This window comes from Lissotriton vulgaris, chromosome 2_2 (genome assembly GCF_964263255.1).
Source record: "Lissotriton vulgaris chromosome 2_2, aLisVul1.2, whole genome shotgun sequence".
Lineage (NCBI taxonomy): Eukaryota > Metazoa > Chordata > Amphibia > Caudata > Salamandridae > Lissotriton > Lissotriton vulgaris.
Genome location: NC_141688.1, coordinates 214,600,406 through 214,619,242, shown reverse-complemented (window position 1 = coordinate 214,619,242; position 18,837 = coordinate 214,600,406). Strand labels below are relative to the sequence as shown.

Below are 18,837 nucleotides of genomic sequence, written 5' to 3'. Positions count from 1 at the left end.
ATCCAACGCTTTCCCTACGGTTGCACTCACTGGAGTGGGAATAGTAATTTTTTCCCCTACGCTATCCAACTCTTTCCCTACTGTTGCACTCTCTGGAGTTGGAATAGTAATTTTTACCCCTACGCTATCCAACGCTTTCCCTACTGTGGCACTCACTGGAGTGGGAATAGTAATTTTTATCTCTACGCTATCCAACGCTTTCCCTACTGTTGCACTCTCTTTAGTAGGAATAGTAATTTTTATCCCTACGCTATCCAATGCTTTCCCTACTGTTGCGCTCTCTGGAGTGGGAATAGTAATTTTTACCCCTACGCTATCCAACGCTTTCCCTAATGTTGCTCTCTCTGGAGTGGTAATAGTAATTTTTACCCGCTCACTATCCAACGCTTGCCCTACTGTTGCACTCTCTGGAGTTGGAATAGTAATTTTTACCCCTACGCTATCCAACGCTTTCCCTACTGTTGCATTCACTGGAGTAGGAATAGTAAATTTTACCCCTATGCTATCCAACGCTTTCCCTACTGTTGCGCTCACTGGAGTGGGAATAGTAATTTTTAGCCTTATGCTATCCAACGCTTTCCCTACTGTTGTGCTCACTTGAGTGGGAATAGTAATTTATACCCCTACGCTATCCAATGCTTTCCCTACTGTTGCGCTCTCTGGAGTGGGAATAGTAATTTTTACCCCTACGCTATCCAACGCTTTCCCTAATGTTGCTCTCTCTGGAGTGGTAATAGTAATTTTTACCCGCTCACTATCCAACGCTTGCCCTACTGTTGCACTCTCTGGAGTTGGAATAGTAAATTTTACCCCTATGCTATCCAACGCTTTCCCTACTGTTGCGCTCACTGGAGTGGGAATAGTAATTTTTAGCCTTATGCTATCCAACGCTTTTCCTACTGTTGCACCCTTTGGAGTGTGAATAGTAAATTTAACCCTCTCGCTATCCTGCGGAAAAAATATTGTATATGTTTTGTTAATAATATGTATTTATATATATATATATGTTTTAAAATTAAAATATACATTTTTTTAGTTACATTAATTATTTATTAATTTTAAGTTTATTTAAGTATTATAAGTATGTTTAAAATAATTATATTTATTAATATATAACTTTTAAATTACTTTTAAGATATTTAAAAAATTCGATATTTTGACTGTCTATATTTTTTCCTATCGATAGTTTGGAGTCTATATTTTTGTACTTACCTGTTTGCAGATAGGAAGTCGATATTCTGGCATTCTATATTTTTACCTCGATATTTTGGTAAGTCGATATTTTGACTGTCGATATTCTGTCAGTGATCCATCCTGATAGTGGAATACAGCCAATTTCGTATTTCACTATTGCAAGGCTACCTGTTCCTATAGGACAGAATGGGGAGTTTGTTTATAACATCTTATAAACATAACTGGCCCTGGGAACAAGATCGAAAAATAAAGTTTAGTAGGCCTGAACTGAGAATGTTAAAATGCATCTTTTAGTGAGGTTGTTTTTTGCATTCTGTGTTTGAAAATACTACTTCTAGAAAGTAGGTATTTTCTTGCCTAACTGTCCAGTGTGCCTAAGCTAGGTCTATGTATTGCATGGCTGGCTTTGGATGACAGGGGCTTGAGAGGGGCAGCAGCCTGGGCTGCATTTAGAGTAGGGGGAGGAGATTTCCTTTCACCTGATTGGGCCTGGTATGCCTTCAACAATGCTGTCTCCACCTCCTGCCAGGAAGCTACACCAGTGAGGACAGAACTGGTTTTGGCTGGGTACAGACACTCTGTCTTTAGAGAACAAAGGATTTTTGTGTATAAAGAGAGGGGCCCTGAGCCCAGACCAGGCCCGGCCCGTGCAGGGCGTTATACCAGGGCGGTGACGTCAGGCGGGGGAAGGGCAGGGTGGGGGGGTTTTAAAATGTGGGATATGGACCATTACAGGTAATTAATGAAAAAAATGAATAAAACGAATTTCGTTGCCCGCGCTGCATCGTCAAATGTGATGCAGCGCAGGCAACGAAATTAGTTTTATTTATTTTTTTCGTTACTTACCTGTAATGATCCATTTCCCGAATTTTAAAACCCCCCACCCTGTCCCTCCCCGCCTGACGTCACCGCCCGGGTATAACGCCCTGCACTGGCCGGGCCTGCCCCAGATGTTTAGATCAGTTCTGGTAAATCAAGAGAAACCTTTGCTAAAGAGAAGAGCCAGAGAAGCTTAGGAAGAATACTGCGCCAGTGCTGTTAGCTGTCTGGGGTTGGCCTGCAGGGGCTACTTGCTGCCAAGGAATGGAGAAAAGGACTTAGCTGCTTGCTTTGTCATCTCAAGGATGATCCGCAAGGGCTTGAAATTGAGCTTGCCACCTGTTCTGAAGTCTCAGGGACACAAAGACTTCACACCAGCTTCCCTGAACTTCTTGCTGGAAGTTCAGATCTGCAAGAGGTGCCTGTTGTTGTTTTTAGGCCTCTAGAGAACTGTGTTTCACTGGGACCTGGAAAATCGATGCAACATCGAACAAGCGTGATGCATCTGTACCTATTTCCGACGCTTCGCCGAAGAGACAGTTGCAGCGCCTGCCGCGGCTCGAGAAATCGTTGCACGCCGCATCGACCTCCATAATCCGAGATCACCGCACCGAACGCGACGCAAGCCCTGCTGTTTAGCTGCAGGAAACCACGCATCATCCCGGATTGACGCACCGCATTAAGGCGTCAAGTCTGTCGCATCGTTGGGGTATGAAGTAAAAAACAGACTATTAACTCCCATGCAGTAATAAATCGACGCATCAACTCCTCTCCAGTTGGAAACAGACAACTCAACTCCCCTGCGCTGCAGTAAGGAATTGACGCATCACCTCCCCTGGAGCAAGGAACAGACGCATTACCTTCCCTGAGTGTAATGAAGCAGCCCATTTTGTTTGTTTACGTGACGCATCCAAGGTACTTTGTGAGGAAAGGGTCGCATTTACAACTTACATTGAACTGAACTATTTCTACCATTTGAAAGCCTTATTTTTAATACTATATTGTGGATTTTTGTCATTTTGTCTTGTTTTAGTTTAGATAAAGAGGACTTATTTTTCTAAACTGGTGTGGTGTCTATTTGTAGTGTTTTAAATGTATTAATGTATGTTTTCACACATGCTTTACACACTGCCTCTGAGATAAGCCTGTCTGCTCGTGCCAAGCTACAAAGGAGGTGAGCAGGGGTTATTTTAGAAGTGTATCCCCCTTACCCAGACTAGAAGCAAGGGTCCCTATTTGGACAGCGGTATAGAGACCCCCATTTCTAACATTACCAAATTCGTTTTTCATATTGAAAGGTTATCTTGCCCCTTAGTATAGAATAGGAAATGCATTGCAACAACTTACAAGTATAACTTCCTATTGGGACGAGAAAGAGAAATAAATCTTAGGTTCTCTGAACTTAGAATTTAATAACACATCTTTTAGTAAAGATGGTTTTTAAATTGTGTGTTAAAAAACTCCACTTTTTTTAAAGTAGGCATTTTCTTGTTTAACCATTCTGTGTGCCTCTGACTGTATGTGTATTGACTGTTTTGGAGTGACAGGGGCTAGGGATGTGCATTCACTGTAGACAGCCACTTGTGGGGTTGAGGTATGCCTGACCCTTCCTGGATGACTTAGAGCTGAACTGAATGGGGCTTGGTTGAATTTAGAGTAGTGGGCGGAGATTTCCTTGCACCTGAATAGGACCTGTCTCCCTTGCACAATGCTGTCTCCACCCCTGTGGTTATACTGCACCAGTGAGGACAGACTGGTTTGGACTGGGCTCAGAGACACTTGCACGAAGAGAACAAAGACATTTTGGGGTATAAGTATTAGACCTAAAACACCAGAACTTTAGACTACATCTGGAACAACGAAGAACCATTGCCCGGGAGAAGAGCTGGAGAAACTGGAGAAAGAGTACTGCCCCTTTGCTGTGTGCTGTCAGGGGGTTGGCCTGCAGTCGCTGTTTCTGCCAAGGTTAGGACAAGGACTTTGCTGTGTGCTGTGTCCCCCTGCTTGAAGGAGATCCCCAAGGGCTTGAGTAAAGCTTGCCTCCTGTTCCTAAGTCTTAGTTATATAAACACTTCACCCCCAGCTCCCCTGAACTTCCTTGCTGGGAGGTCTGACCTGCCTAAAGGGGCCTGTGACTTATTTAGCCCTCTGGAATATGTATCTACTGTTGGGAGCTGGAAAAACAGCGCAACAACAAGAAAATCGATGCATCGCTTTTCTTGCGGCTATTTTTCTTACACAGCACCGCTGTGAGAAGAAACTTCACACACCACTGCACCGCTACCAAGACAGCGCTTGTCGTCGCTGCAAGAACTGACGCATCAAGGGATCGCAGCTGTAGAAACCGCTGCAGCACCGCTTGACGCCGCCGCATCGATCACTGTTGCATCCCGGATTTCCACGCATCGTACCTGTGTGGCAAGATTTTCCTGACGTATCACCTGTGGACCAGAACCATCTCAGAATCGACGCATCACTTCCCCCTACAGACAGCATACAATACATCACTTCTCCTGTGTGCTGCAGCACTGTTGCATTGCCACGCCATGGTATCAGGAACTGATGCATCTCTTTGTTTTTCAACGCTTCCCAACGCTTCCCATCTCTGCAGCTGTTTGACCTTATGAATTTTGTCACTACAACAGGTACTTTGAGAGAAATCAAACAACCATAGCTTTCTATGGGCTAAGTTGTTTAAAACCTTTTTTAAGTCATATTCTTATTACCTGTATGTTGGAAGTTGTTGTTTTAATTTTGTTGAGTTCAGATAACGATACTTTATTTTTCTAAACTGGTGTGGTGTCCATTTGTGGTGCTATCACTGTATTACTGTGTGTTTTGAGTATACATACTATACTCATTGCCTATGGGATAAGTCTGCACGTGCCAAGCTACCCAGGGGGTAAGCAGGGGTTATCTAAAGTGTGTATCCCCCTTACCCTGACTAGAAGCAAGGGTCCCTATTTGAATAAAAGTACCTACCTCTGCATACTAGACCCCCATTTCTTACAATGAGGGAACAATCGGGACTAGAGACAGGACAACCATTGATCGATACATGCCCACAGTTGCATTCTTTTAAAATATTTTCAAAAAGGGATTGCTCACCCAAATACAGAGTGGGCTTGACAGTTTGGTTGGGTTATATACCAAACCCTGGCGGGAGATTCAAGCCCACATATTGCATTAACACAAAAAGAAATAAGAAAGAAACAGGAAAGAAACAGAGCTAGTCCAGAGAGACACTGCTAAATTGTCATCATGTTCAAAACACGTTCCCTACATTATTATGCACTACTGCAGAAAGGAGGGTGATGTCCAAATAGACCGCGTAGTCTGGTAAATCACGAAAAAATTAAAGTGTTAAAATGGATAGGGCACAGGTTATGCGGATGAATACTGAAGAGCGCATAATGAGATTACACATTCTCTGTTACACAGGCTGGAGCTGATTTAATAGTGTAGCGGGCAGAAAATAATTAAATGATCAAAAGAAGTAAAATCAATGAAACACTTTCCGAACAACATCCCTCACAGTGCTGCAACCCTTTCAGAAATCACTAAGCCCGTACATCTAAATTTGCTGACAGCTGTTAAAGAAACACAGTACAGATTTTCATAACCTCCACAAGCAACAGCAGAATGTACACTAACAAAGCCCAAAACAGTCATAGCTATACCTCCCAAATGTATGTAAAATGTTTTACTGTATTGATCTGATATGTTTTTCCTTCGAAATGCCATAATTATTTACATTATTTATAATAGACAATATTAATTGTGGGACTGTATTGATCTGATATGTTTTTCCTTCGAAAGGCCATAATTATTTACACTTACGTTATTTATAATAGACAATTAATTGTGGGACTTTACAGAAGCCCTATGGATGGCCAGTAGTGGCCTTGTATGGTTTATGTGCCACCAAGTGAGATCTCAGTAGCCAGCCTCCTCAAGGAAAGATGATAATCCTCTCCTATGGTCTTCAGGCACTCCAGGTCAACCCAACACTGCGGCTGATGCCATTGCAAATACTACTCCATCCCAAAGAGCAATTAATAGAAGTCTCAGTGATACATGATTCCTGTATGGGCAAATTATAGAGCTTTGAAGGATACAAGAGCATAACAAGGCAGCTACATGGTATACGTTTCATGCCGAATGGAGGAACGTCTCTCCCCAACAGATATCCTTCCTGACAGTTTCCGCCTATGCTATTTTGTGGCCTTTCTGATGTAATGCATTGCGTCAGTTCATTATGGTTCGGTATAGTATTTAAGATACATTAGTTCTAATTTGCCATGGCTGATTTAAGTCAGGGTGACAGGAAGGCTATATATGGCTTGGGCTTTGCTGGGATACTTTGCATCTATATTTGTAAGTCTTTCTATGAAACCGGAATGCTTGACAGCACTGAATGTTTCATGGAATAATGATTCCAAACATGTCGGCTGCCTTGGCTCACTTGCCCCAAAGCCCTTCTTTTCAGGCTGTGGATAAAGCTGGTGTTGGTTACTGAGCTTAGATTCTATCCTGACGAGATCAAGGTCCTTTCTGCTGATGCTTCCAGCAGTGGTGTTCTAGAATGCCTACTGTTGGTGACTGTAAGAGACGACGGATAGGATAATAAAATCTTTTTATCTATTCATTTTATATGAGCTGTGTTGCAAAACTTTAACCCCTTTGCTGCGGCACGAATTTTGCCGCAGTGAGAGGGGGGGTCTGGGTTGGGCGTGGCACTCAGGTATATATGACGGCTCCCTGCCGTCATAAATCACGGTGGGCGTGTGCTCATGACAGTCGGGAGCCGTAAGATCTCCGCCTACTGATTAATTCTCCCGCACAGGTGGGGCATTAACCACGCGTGGATGGAGCCACAACATTCTGACGGCTCCCGGCCGTCATGAGCACATGTCTACTGAGACACGTGACGGCTGGGACCCGTCATGAGCACCAAAGGTGTTAAATCTATTTGAATGGCTGGCCTCCTTTCTTGAAAAATTAGCTACCACTACTGAAAAATTCTACAGTTTATTAATGAATCTTAAATATTCACGCAAAGGAAATTAGCAATCAAAGATATAAGCTATAGAAACATAAATTCAAAAATATAGACTGCAGAAATAAATAGTAAAAAAATGTTAATCGTAAAAATAAAATGTATGTTACAATACAACACATTATTTCATCCCCATGTTTGTAGTATTTATTTTAAAAGTCTCTTTTTCAATGCATCCAATATAGTTTTTCATGATAACAGGGGCCGCTCCTCCGCAATGGCGGTGGAGTGTTGCCCCACTGGCTCAGAGACAGCAGCAAAAAAAGAAACCAATATTTCAATATTGTTTTTTTATAAGCCACTGTCTCAGCATGTGTGGGCAGGGAGGGGCAGGGCTCTCCTTAAGTGCTCATGTGTGTTTGGCCAGCCTTCTCAGGCTGACCAAAACACACAAGCGCACTTAGGTTTCTCTAACCCAACTGCATTGACCAGCCTGGTTAGAGAAACCCCATAGACTCCCTGACCGAGCAGAGAGTCTTTCTAGCCCGCTCAGACCAACACCTGTGCTGTGCTGCTCTGCAGCGTGGGGATGGGACATGGAGTCTATGACGTAGTCACAGTATCTGCTGGGACAAGGAAGTACCAGCAACAAGGCGCGACGCAGGAGGCGTCCTGCAGCAGGTAAGTTGAACTTTTTCTTTAATTGTTTTATTATTATGGTCCCTCGCCCCACCTCCCCACACCCCCTCCAGTACTCCGACCCATACCCACCACATTTTGTATGTGGTGGCCGCCACTGCATGATAACAGGCAAAATTGCGAGGGGTAACCAAAAGATATTAGTTTTCAAACTCTGTTCCCTACCTAATGATTGTACTACTATCTACACCAGCCTTGCAAACAATGTGAAACTCTTGTAAACTCAGAACACAGCAGTCATAGAGAAAGTGGACTTCATCAACAGGGCTCATATCTTACCTCGATGCATCGAAGCTGTCGTAGGAGCCAACCGTGTAGTGCCTAAACAGCTTCTTTGTTCTGTCCGTGCGGGTTTCTGTGCAAAGATAAGGACGGAAAACATAATTAGCTATATGTCAATATACAAACAAACAACAAAAAGCAGCTGGCTGAATTAATATATAAACAACCTTAGTATTTATTAGCATTTATGGAAATATAAGAGGCCACAACTCCCATCACACAGGGGTTGACATGGTCTGCATCAGCACCATTTAAAAGCACACGCTTTATGATATCCTGACTCACTTGTCAAAACCAGTTAAAATTTGAGTATCAAAAAATAAAATAAAAGCACAAGCAGTAGAGTATCTCAAGTAAGCAGGAGCAATAAGTTGTCCCTTGCAAGTATCTCAATTCCCACAAGCCCCTCCCCGTCACCACCACTGCCAGGTCACAGCAAGGTGGAGGGAGTGGTTACTCTCATTAATAAGTCCAGACACATCTTATACCTTCATTTTTGAGAGTGTGGTGCTGGTGCACCAGAGGGGCCACAGAGTTGTGCCGGGTGTAGGAATATTACCTGCACACCTGCGGTAACAGGAGACATTTAGGGACCTCTTAGTACACTTGGTTTTGATATCCATAATGTGCTTTGGCCATGCTTTACTTCTCACTTGCATCAAACAAGGGCTCCCTGTTTACACAAATAAAACATATACCCCTAGGTCAGGGAAATAAACAATGGAAAATAACAACCTAGGCGGAAATCTTAAATTGCCTACCCAATGGTCACAGGACAAAGATGGGGAGAAGTGCAGTTTCCAATAAAAATTGTACTATTTTTATATATACTAAATAAATTTTATTTTTAAGCAAAACAATATAAAAATGCATATATTTCAGTAAAATAGAATTACAATTCATAAACAAGAAATTACAATAAAAAACACATAGTATTTTCTTTTACGGATTGCGAAAAGATGGTGTGTCTAGTTGTATGTCAACGCGTTTCGGCGTCCAGCGCCTTTATCAAGACAGAAGACACTTTTCTACAGCTGTAAATAGTTCACAACCGATTTAAGGAGTTGATGATTCTTTATTCTGTTTAGATTCTTTAAAATGATTTAATGAATCACGCAATATTGGCAGCGAATTTCTGCATTCTTGCTTTAGCTTGGTAACTCGATAAACCTTCAGGAAATACTGATTTTAAAACAACCAATGTGCCACCGCCTCCACGAGATATGATGAATCGCAATGGGTGAAACGTTTGAACTTTCAGTTGCACCTAGTTATTTATCTAATTCCGTTGATATGTACAGTGATTAAATACTTCTCACGTTAGCCCTGTTATTTCGGTCGTCGGGATGTCTTGTTACCGTCTCAATAAAAAGCCAGCTGGAGTCCATACATTTTCGGAATACCGCCCAGTGAAGACTACCGCCTCCACGCGCCACACCCAGAAACAACATCGATAAAATTTAAACACCCATTTGCTCGGTCGTTGTTAGCAGCGAGGCAACACCGTGAAAAGCAAAGTAAGAATAATCCTCTACAGGCTACAACCAAAGAAAAAAACATCGTAGTGAGGGAACGCCTTGAAAGACAAAGCAAACAGCGTTCGTCAACATCAAGACAACGTTAAAGAAGTGAAGCTTGAATAATCGTGCTAGCGAGCTGGCTTTTTATTGAGACGGGAACAAGACATCCCGACGACCGAAATAACAGGGCTAACGTGAGAAGTATTTATTCACTGTACATATCAACGGAATTAGATAAATAACTAGGTGCAACTGAAAGTTCAAACGTTTCACCCATTGCGATTCATCATATCTCGTGGAGGCGGTGGCACATTGGTTGTTTTAAAATCAGTATTTCCTGAAGGTTTATCGAGTTACCAAGCTAAAGCAAGAATGCAGAAATTCGCTGCCAAAATTGCGTGATTCATTAAATCATTTTAAAGAATCTAAACAGAATAAAGAATCATCAACTCCTTAAATCGGTTGTGAACTATTTACAGCTGTAGAAAAGTGTCTTCTGTCTTGATAAAGGCGCTGGACGCCGAAACGCGTTGACATACAACTAGACACACCATCTTTTCGCAATCCGTAAAAGAAAATACTATGTGTTTTTTATTGTAATTTCTTGTTTATGAATTGTAATTCTATTTTACTGAAATATATGCATTTTTATATTGTTTTGCTTAAAAATAAAATTTATTTAGTATATATAAAAATAGTACAATTTTTATTGGAAACTGCACTTTTCCCCATCTTTGTCCTGTGACCATTGGGTAGGCAATTTAAGATTTCCGCCTAGGTTGTTATTTTCCATTATTACATGCTTTACTTCTCACCACTCAATAGACTCTCTTCCAGTGCCATCTTTCCTCTACCTTCCAGTAGACTTCAGACAAACTCTATCCCCTTCGCTGCTTCTGTCGGCCAACGGCCGTTGTGAGCACTACCTCGTAGTTCTGCGCACGTCCGTTGGCTAACGCAGCCCCGCCCACCTAATTAAACCGCTATAACATTTTTCTTTTTGAGTTCTTTTCTATGTTCATCTTGAATCTTTTTTGTTTTGGATGGAAAGCCCAGTGACAAATACTGTATTCAATGAAATCCAGTCATCTCGAGTGCATGTGAAGTTCTAGAACTATTTGTCCTCGAAAGCAGGATAATCTCAGAAACCCAGGCGCGTCACCCGACAGGAAAAATGAAATGATAATAACAGCATGTATTAATATTTTATTTTTGAGTGCTCTTTTGTAGGGGCGGGCTGGGCTGCCCACAGAGCAGGGGGAGGAGTGGAAGGTACTTCCTAAGTGCGCCTGACAGTTTGGCCGGCCGTCTTTGTCCACCAAGCCGTCATGCACTCCTGACATGTTCTTCACAGGCTGTAATGCACAGCCTGGGAGGAGAACATGCCCAGGTTCCCAGCCCCCCTCTGAGCGCCAAACCACAGTACTCAGACCTACTATCAGCAGCTTCATGATTGGCTATGGGAGACTGGAAGCCTGGGTGATTCCTGTTCCTGCCCCTGGGGTCCTGGTAGGATGCCAAGATGACCGAGAGGCAGCAGCTGGCTGGAAGGTAAGTGCTTTTTTAAATGTTTTTCTTTTTCATTCCCTCCCCCCACAAACCCTCCACCCTGCGATCCAGCCCTCACGCAACCTGCCAACCACCTCCGTTAAGTAGAAGCCACCACTGCTGGTACCGTAGTGCCTAAGAAACAATCATTAGTCAATGATAAGTTGGCCATTCACTTGATTAAAGGCAAAGGGGCTGTTTTAGAGTTGGGCGGAGAGGGTACTCCATCACAACGGTAATAGAGTACCCTTCTCTGCCAAACTGACGGTCCAGCTGCCTGATTTACAGTTATGCAGACGTTAACTATGTCAGTGATGGAAACTACATTATTAAAGCACTTTCAAAATGAAGTGTAAATATATTAAGAAATGTCATCTATATTTTTAATATTTTGTTTTTAATATTTTATTTCGTTTTACACCGGTTGCAGTTTTTTCACTTGCCAGAAATGTTTCTATTACTTTTCTACAGTTGTATGTCATTATCAGTTTCATATGAATTACACTTTATAGCTTTGTGTCTCACTTCATGCCCTTTGGACAACCAGAGTAGAAGAGATTAGTTATAGGATGAGTGGTGATGTTTGGCAAAATGGAAGGAGATGGTGGTCCCAAACCTGTGTTTGTGTTTAAGAAACATTAATTCTCTTCAAACTCCTACCTCACCATCCCTGATTAGCCATTTGGGAGAGCTTACCCACTGATCTGCCAAATTTGGTAGCAATGGTTGCATCGCTCAGCCCCATTAGTTTTTCTGCCCGTCCTACAAGCGAGTCGCCATTCTTGTTTTTTTCAGTTTTACATAACACAAACTCGACCCGGAGGTATATGAGCACAGTCAAATTACACAAGGAAAGATTCATTTTGGTAGGCACAGGGAGATTACCTGATTTGCCCAGAATCACAGGATGTTGAGCCGACGCCGAGACTCAGACCTGGCTACCCAGTTCCAAAGCCACATCTCTAGGTCAAACGCCACATCCACTCCCGAACTGTTCTCATAAATGATTCAATTTACTTATATATACTTTCATCCTGACCCAATAATCCATCACCCTTTTTTTTAATTCCTTTTGTAGGCTGACTACCAGGTGCGGCTTCTCCACTAAGGTGGACGAGTGTCACCCCAATGCCTTTAGAGCATTGCAGAGGAAAAACTCAAATGATAATAACGAAACTTTATCATATTATTTTTCCATTCCTAAGTGCAGGAGGGGCGGATCTGACCATAGCAGAGGCCAGTGGAGGAGTGGTGAGCACACTCAAAGTGCACAGGAATGTTTGACCGGCAGTCTTGAGCCTACCAAACATTCATGCACACTTTGCATGTTCCCCACCAGGCTGCATTACATAGCCTGGCGGGGAACATGTACAGGTTCCCTGTTCCCACCTGAGTGCTGCACCATAGCGCTCAGACCAATCACAATGCTGCATGCAGCGTTGTGATTGGCTTAGGGGATATTAGAGGAACCAATTTGTGATTGGCTTAGGGGATATTAGAGGAACCAATCACAATACTGTATTGCAGCATTGTGATAGGCTTAAGAAGCCCAGGTGCTTCCTGTGACGGGGGAGTCGGCGGATGGTGACGCGAACAACAGGTACGTTTTCTCTATTTTCTCTAAAAAAAAAAAATGTCTACACTCCTCCATCCACCACCATTTTTTATACCAGCCATCACTGCTGCCTACAATGGCTGTGAAAAAAAGCAAACAATGACTGCCAGAAAAAGGTTTTAGCACATGCACATAAGAAGAATTTCTCAAAAACAGATAGTTACTCAAGTAGAGTCATTCAAGAAACGAATCGTGGTGTATTGGGGATATGTAGACTTAACAGTCTACCTCCCACTATTGCTACAGAATTATGGTGTGTATTCTCAACTCAGTGAAGAAAGAGAGAAGTTAGGGAGAAAAGTCAAGGTAAATGTCATTAGATTCACAGAACCACTGAAGATTGTAAGAAAAGGTAAATGGAGGGAGAAATAATGTATTAAGCATTTATGGTTGATTGGACTTCAGAGAAGGTGGTTGCATGGGATTAGTGCATCTTTGACCATTGAAATGTTGGGTAGCTACGTAGAGAGACACCGAACTCGCATAAAATACAGCTAAGAGGGATAAGAAATAAGATATATTTTTCCACTATCACTCACAAGTTGAACAACTTCTAAAAGTGCACACATGCCAGTTCATGCTAGATATTGCTCTTGAAACGCTTTTGTTAGGTAGGACAGTAGCAACAGAATAAGGGAGTGAGGCAGTGTCCTTCATTGGCACCTCTGATGGAACTGACTAAGATGAATTAAAGTGCTGGCATTATTAAGTGCCGCTCTTTCACTTCCTTCTGAATTCAGTGAAAGTGTGGCCTAAAGGAGACAGGGGCAGGTGGCATCCTTACCTTGGGTTTAAGACAGCAGAGTGGCAAGTGCCTAATGTTCCGGTCAATCTTGAACACCCTCTGCCCTTTCCACATCAACATTTCCTCTCACTCTGTGGGTCCAGGATTTTGGGACGGGCAATCAACAGCGGAGGTTTGTTAATAGGTGATAATGCCCCGTTTAGAGGGTAATACTACTTAATAACAACTGTAAAGCAGGCTGAGCGCCCTCATTGACAATGATTAAGTGGTTATTATAGTAAAGTGAGTCGAATGTTTTGCTCCCCCATCAATGCTTATGTTACTAATAAAGCCTTCATAACTCTCTGACTGTTGAATGATTTTACACAATCTGAATTAGTTCAGAGTTTACATTGTTGTGCAGCAATGGACAGATCAACTGTGTAACTGACAATGAGAAATTCCTAAGCGATAAGTCTGTAATATAATCCATGTTTAGTCACAATCTTTTATTAACGATGCATTATGTGAAATGTATGTACTTTTATAGATAACACATATCCGAATAAAGATCATGATTGATTGATTGACAGGTCAACTGCTATCTGACAAGAAAGTCAATGATAATGAATAAATACAAATGTAATTCACACAGAGGTGCTCCTAGATCGTGGTTGTGTTATATATGTGAGCATTTCTCATTGATATTATTGATATTTTTAATTAGGACTTGCATAGCGCACAAGTTGCCATTAGTCTGGCATCCCAGCATCTTTTGGTGTGCTGGGGTAACACTTTCCATTGGCATCCCTGCTCCGGCAATGACGGCGTGAGCAGGCAACCCATCACAGTGCCAGGGAAAACCAATATATCAAATTCTCAATGAAATGTAGAATGTACCTGGCCCCATATTTTATTGACTACTCAATTTATGGGAGGCACTCTGCAGCTCTCTGCCCCTTAAACCATCTCTTAAGAGTGCGATATTTCATTCCGATGCAAGGATCACAGTCTATGCACAACTGAGTACAACCATCAATTTTACCAGACTGACTATTTTGAAATGCAAAGTCTTTCTTTATTCACAGAAATGCGCAACCTGCTTAGCAAGAAAAACATATTGTCTTAGACTCAATCAGATATGGTAAGGATTGTGACAGATTTATTCGAACCTTCTGAGTCCAGTCATCTCGGACTGTCAAATTTCTGAAAATTGATAGCAGATAAGTACTGCTGGATCCTCCCAGACTGCCCGGCCCTCACATTAGAACATAAACGCGGGGTCTTTTCACGTGTGCCGCCTGGTACCGGTGTCTATTCCTGGCACAGGACATGCATTGAAGGAGTAACGAACCGCCGCCCTCACACATGTATCATCAGTGGTCTGATCTTTCTTCTCATCTGGCAATCACATGTTGGGTACCTTCAAAGGCCTTCAACCCTAGATGAAGTGCCCAGTATTGGGAAATTTGGACCCCTCTAATTTATCTAGGTTTAGGAATCTTCTCAATACACACTTGTTCTCCATATAATGTCAAGTAGAAATTGAGGGTGTTTTTTTCTGAACTGCGGGTAGGCTATTGTTTCTCCACAGCGCGGGGACACACCGGGATGGCGTTACCAGGCGTTCTATAAGCTTCTTTATTATTAATATTATTATTATTTATTATTCTAATGTTTAGGTACCTTATTCAGGAATTGCAATTACACTACCTTCCACACTCCTCTTCCTCTGAACCTTTGAAAAGCCTGCTTTTATGTGTGGGTTAGAAGCATTGAGGGATCCTTCATTCTTTCCATCCGGAAATTTGAAGCTGACCTCTAGAACAAATATTAGGGAAAGTAACTTACACTTTCCCACCCTTGATACACAGTTTCAAACTTTTGCAAGTAGAAATCTATAAATGTTTCCCTGTTTGGTACACTCTGCATGTCCTCATCTACAACCTTCCTTGGAGCCACTCGACAGGAAGGGAGTCCTTTATCACATGTTAGTCCATTAGATAACGGCAACAGCAGGTAAGTCCTGCCAGGGAGCGATCCTTCCATCAATTGTCCCCATCTTCTGGCTTTCACTGCAGTCCACACACCGAAATTCTATTGTATCTTACACTAGGAGCATTCTAGACACAGGCTCAGACATACATGGAATGGGGACATATAGGATGCAACATGAACTCTACACTGCTTTCTCCCCGCATGCAATGCAGCAGAGCAATTTTCCTCCTGTCAAGCACACAGGAAATCAGTGTCCATTGTTGGATCACAATGAAAACCATACCATACACTACATACATGCCATACCTTCCCCTAACATACCATGCCATACATACAAATCATACTATACCAAACATACTATTATCCAATTTTTACAATATAGTGTGGACTTTGGCTCCTCCCAGAGCACTTTAAAGCTCACTCACCTCAAGCAATTGAGTGTGTAGTGTATCAGTCCACTTTCTAGGAAGCGCTACCATTGGCATGCACGAGGGACTATTTTTCACCCGAAAAGTAGACTAAAACACTACACTGTCACATCCAATTCTTTATTACCTATATGCATCCTGTTCAGGAAGCAACCATGTTTGCTACTTTTTCTCTCATCATTTGCATAGCTAATTGGTCGGGCTCTAAAGTGATTAAAGCATTTATGTGTGGCTGAAGGTTATCAAATTACAGCCAGAACCATTGGCTTAGTCAATGCTAGTTTCTTATGTCATACCTCATCTATTGTCTTCTCTACATCTTACTTACTACTGTATCTTGATCTATTCCTTCTTTAGCACAACCATTACTAAGTCATGCCTGGGAGCCTGTGCATGCGCATTCCTCACCAGGAATGCGCATGCGCAGGCTCCCGCACATACGCAATTTCAAAGAAGAAGGCGAGATAGACAGGTAGAGATATCCCCTCAATAAGGTAAGTGTTTTAGCTCTTATTCCAGCTTTAATTTTTTAAATATAGCGGGCGGGAGGCGGACATAACAGAAATTTGTAGAGAGGCACGGAAATTGGTTCAATTTCCGTGCCTCTCCACGAAAGCCCATTACGCGACTTCCGCCCACCCCTACTTGTGACCTCAGATGTTCTAATCTAATAGCCCCCTTTGTTTAATGCAGTGATCCTGGGTAAATTCATTTATCTCGCTTAGTAGTTCTATGAAACAGACTGAACTCAAGTACTATGCGCCAGTACTATGTGATACATATACATCTGGAGATTTATACTGTGATTTTGTGCATTTTTAATTTTGCATATTTCTTAGGGGTTCACACATTCATGATACTCTACCACTTTTGATGAATGTATCTCGGGTGCTACAGAGGGTATAGTCCTACATCTAGAAGTCCAGAGACTTTACTAACAAGCATTTACAATGCAACGGTCTCGCCTTTGCAAAAGTTAGAGCTATTGGCATTGTAAATGACAATTTTTTTATGTATGTGTTTGTTTTGAAAACAGATAAATAAATGGCATTGTCATTTATAATGCTAATAGCTTAATCTCTCGCAAATGTGAGACCTATTGCATGTGCAACCACACACACACACACACACACACAGAGCCACACAAAGAGTGCACACACACACACACACACACACACACACATAGATGTGGTGGAAGTGGATCTGGTGGATGTGGGGGTGTTGGATGTGTTGGCCGTGGATGATGTGGTGGTGGTGGATGTGGTGGTGGTGGATGTGGTGGTGGTGGATGTGGTGGTGGTGGGTGTGGTGGTGGATGTGGTGGATGTGGTGGTGGTGGATGTGGTGGTGGTGGATGTGGTGGTGGTGGATGTGGTGGTGGTGGATGTGGATGTGGTGGTGGTGGATGTGGTGGTGGTGGATGTGGTGGTGGATGTGGTGGGTGTGGTGGTGGATGGGGTGGTGGTGGATGTGGCGGTGGATGTGGCGGTGGATGTGGCAGTGATGGATGTGGATGTGGTGGTGGATGATGTGGTGGATGGGTGGATGTGGTGGATGTGGTGGTGGATGTGGTGGTGGTGGATGTGGTGGTGGTGGATGTGGTGGTGGATGTGGTGGATGTGGTGGTGGATGTAGTGGACGTGGTGGACATGGTGGGGGTGGATGTAGTGGTGGTGGACGTGGTGGATGTAGTGGATGTGGTGGATGTGGTGGTGGTGGTGGATGTGGTGGTGGTGGATGTGGTGGTGGGGGATGTGGTGGTGGGGGATGTGGTGGTGGATGTTGTGATGGTGTTGGATGTGGTGGTGGTGGTGGTGGATGTGGTGGTGGATGTGGTGGTGGTGGATGTAGTGGTGAATGTGGCGGTGGTGGATGTAGTGGATGTGGTGGTGGATGTTGTGGTGGATGTGGTGGTAGATGTGGTGGTGGTGGATGTGGTGGTGGTGGATGTGGTAGTGGTGGATGTGGTAGTGGTGGATGTGGTAGTGGTGGATGTGGTGGATGTGGTAGTGGTGGATGTGGTAGTGGTGGATGTGGTGGTGGATGTGGTGGTGGTGGTGGTGGATGTGGTGGTGGTGGTGGATGTGGTGGTGGTGATGGATGTGGTCATGGTGGTGGATGTGGTGGTGGATGTGGTGGACGTGGTGATGGTAGATGTGGTGGTGGTGGATGTGGTAGTGGATGTGGTGGATGTAGTGGATGTGGTGGATGTGGTGGATATGGTGGTGGGGGATGTGGTGGTGGATGTGGTGATGGTGTTGGATGTGGTGGTGGATGTGGATGTGGATGTGGCGGTGGTGGATGTAGTGGATGTGGGGGTGGAGGTGGATGTGGTGGTGGATGTGGTGGTGGATGTGGTGGTGGATGTGGTGGTGGATGTGGACGTGGTGGACGTGGTGGTGGTGGACGTGGTGGTGGTGGACGTGGTGGTGGATGTGGTGGTGGATGTGGTGGTGGCTGTGGTGGATGTGGTGGTGGATGTGGTGGTGGATGTGGTGAATGTGGTGGTGGATGTGGTGGTGAATGTGGTGGTGTTGGATGTAGTGGACGTGGTGGACATGGTGGGGGTGGATGTAGTGGTGGTGGACGTGGTGGATGTAGTGGATGTGGTGGATGTGGTGGTGGTGGTGGATGTGGTGGTGGTGGATGTGGTGGTGGGGGATGTGGTGGTGGGGGATGTGGTGGTGGATGTTGTGATGGTGTTGGATGTGGTGGTGGTGGTGGTGGATGTGGTGGTGGATGTGGTGGTGGTGGATGTAGTGGTGAATGTGGCGGTGGTGGATGTAGTGGATGTGGTGGTGGATGTTGTGGTGGATGTGGTGGTGGATGTGGTGGTGGTGGATGTGGTGGTGGTGGATGTGGTAGTGGTGGATGTGGTAGTGGTGGATGTGGTAGTGGTGGATGTGGTAGTGGTGGATGTGGTGGATGTGGTAGTGGTGGATGTGGTGGTGGATGTGGTGGTGGTGGTGGTGGATGTGGTGGTGGTGGATGTGGTGGTGGTGGTGGATGTG

The 18,837-nt window shown here is 43.7% G+C and overlaps 1 protein-coding gene across 1 annotated transcript in view; it reads right to left on the bottom strand.

The window, feature by feature from the left end:
• The window catches only part of LOC147729256 (SH3 and multiple ankyrin repeat domains protein 2-like), a 2,641,300-nt gene that overhangs the window by 216,359 nt on the left and 2,406,104 nt on the right, over positions 1-18,837 (bottom strand). Inside the window, exon 17 of the mRNA XM_086959557.1 lies at positions 7,991-8,066. Within this exon, the coding sequence (XP_086815683.1) occupies positions 7,991-8,066 (76 nt within the window). The remainder of the gene's footprint in view (positions 1-7,990; positions 8,067-18,837) is intronic.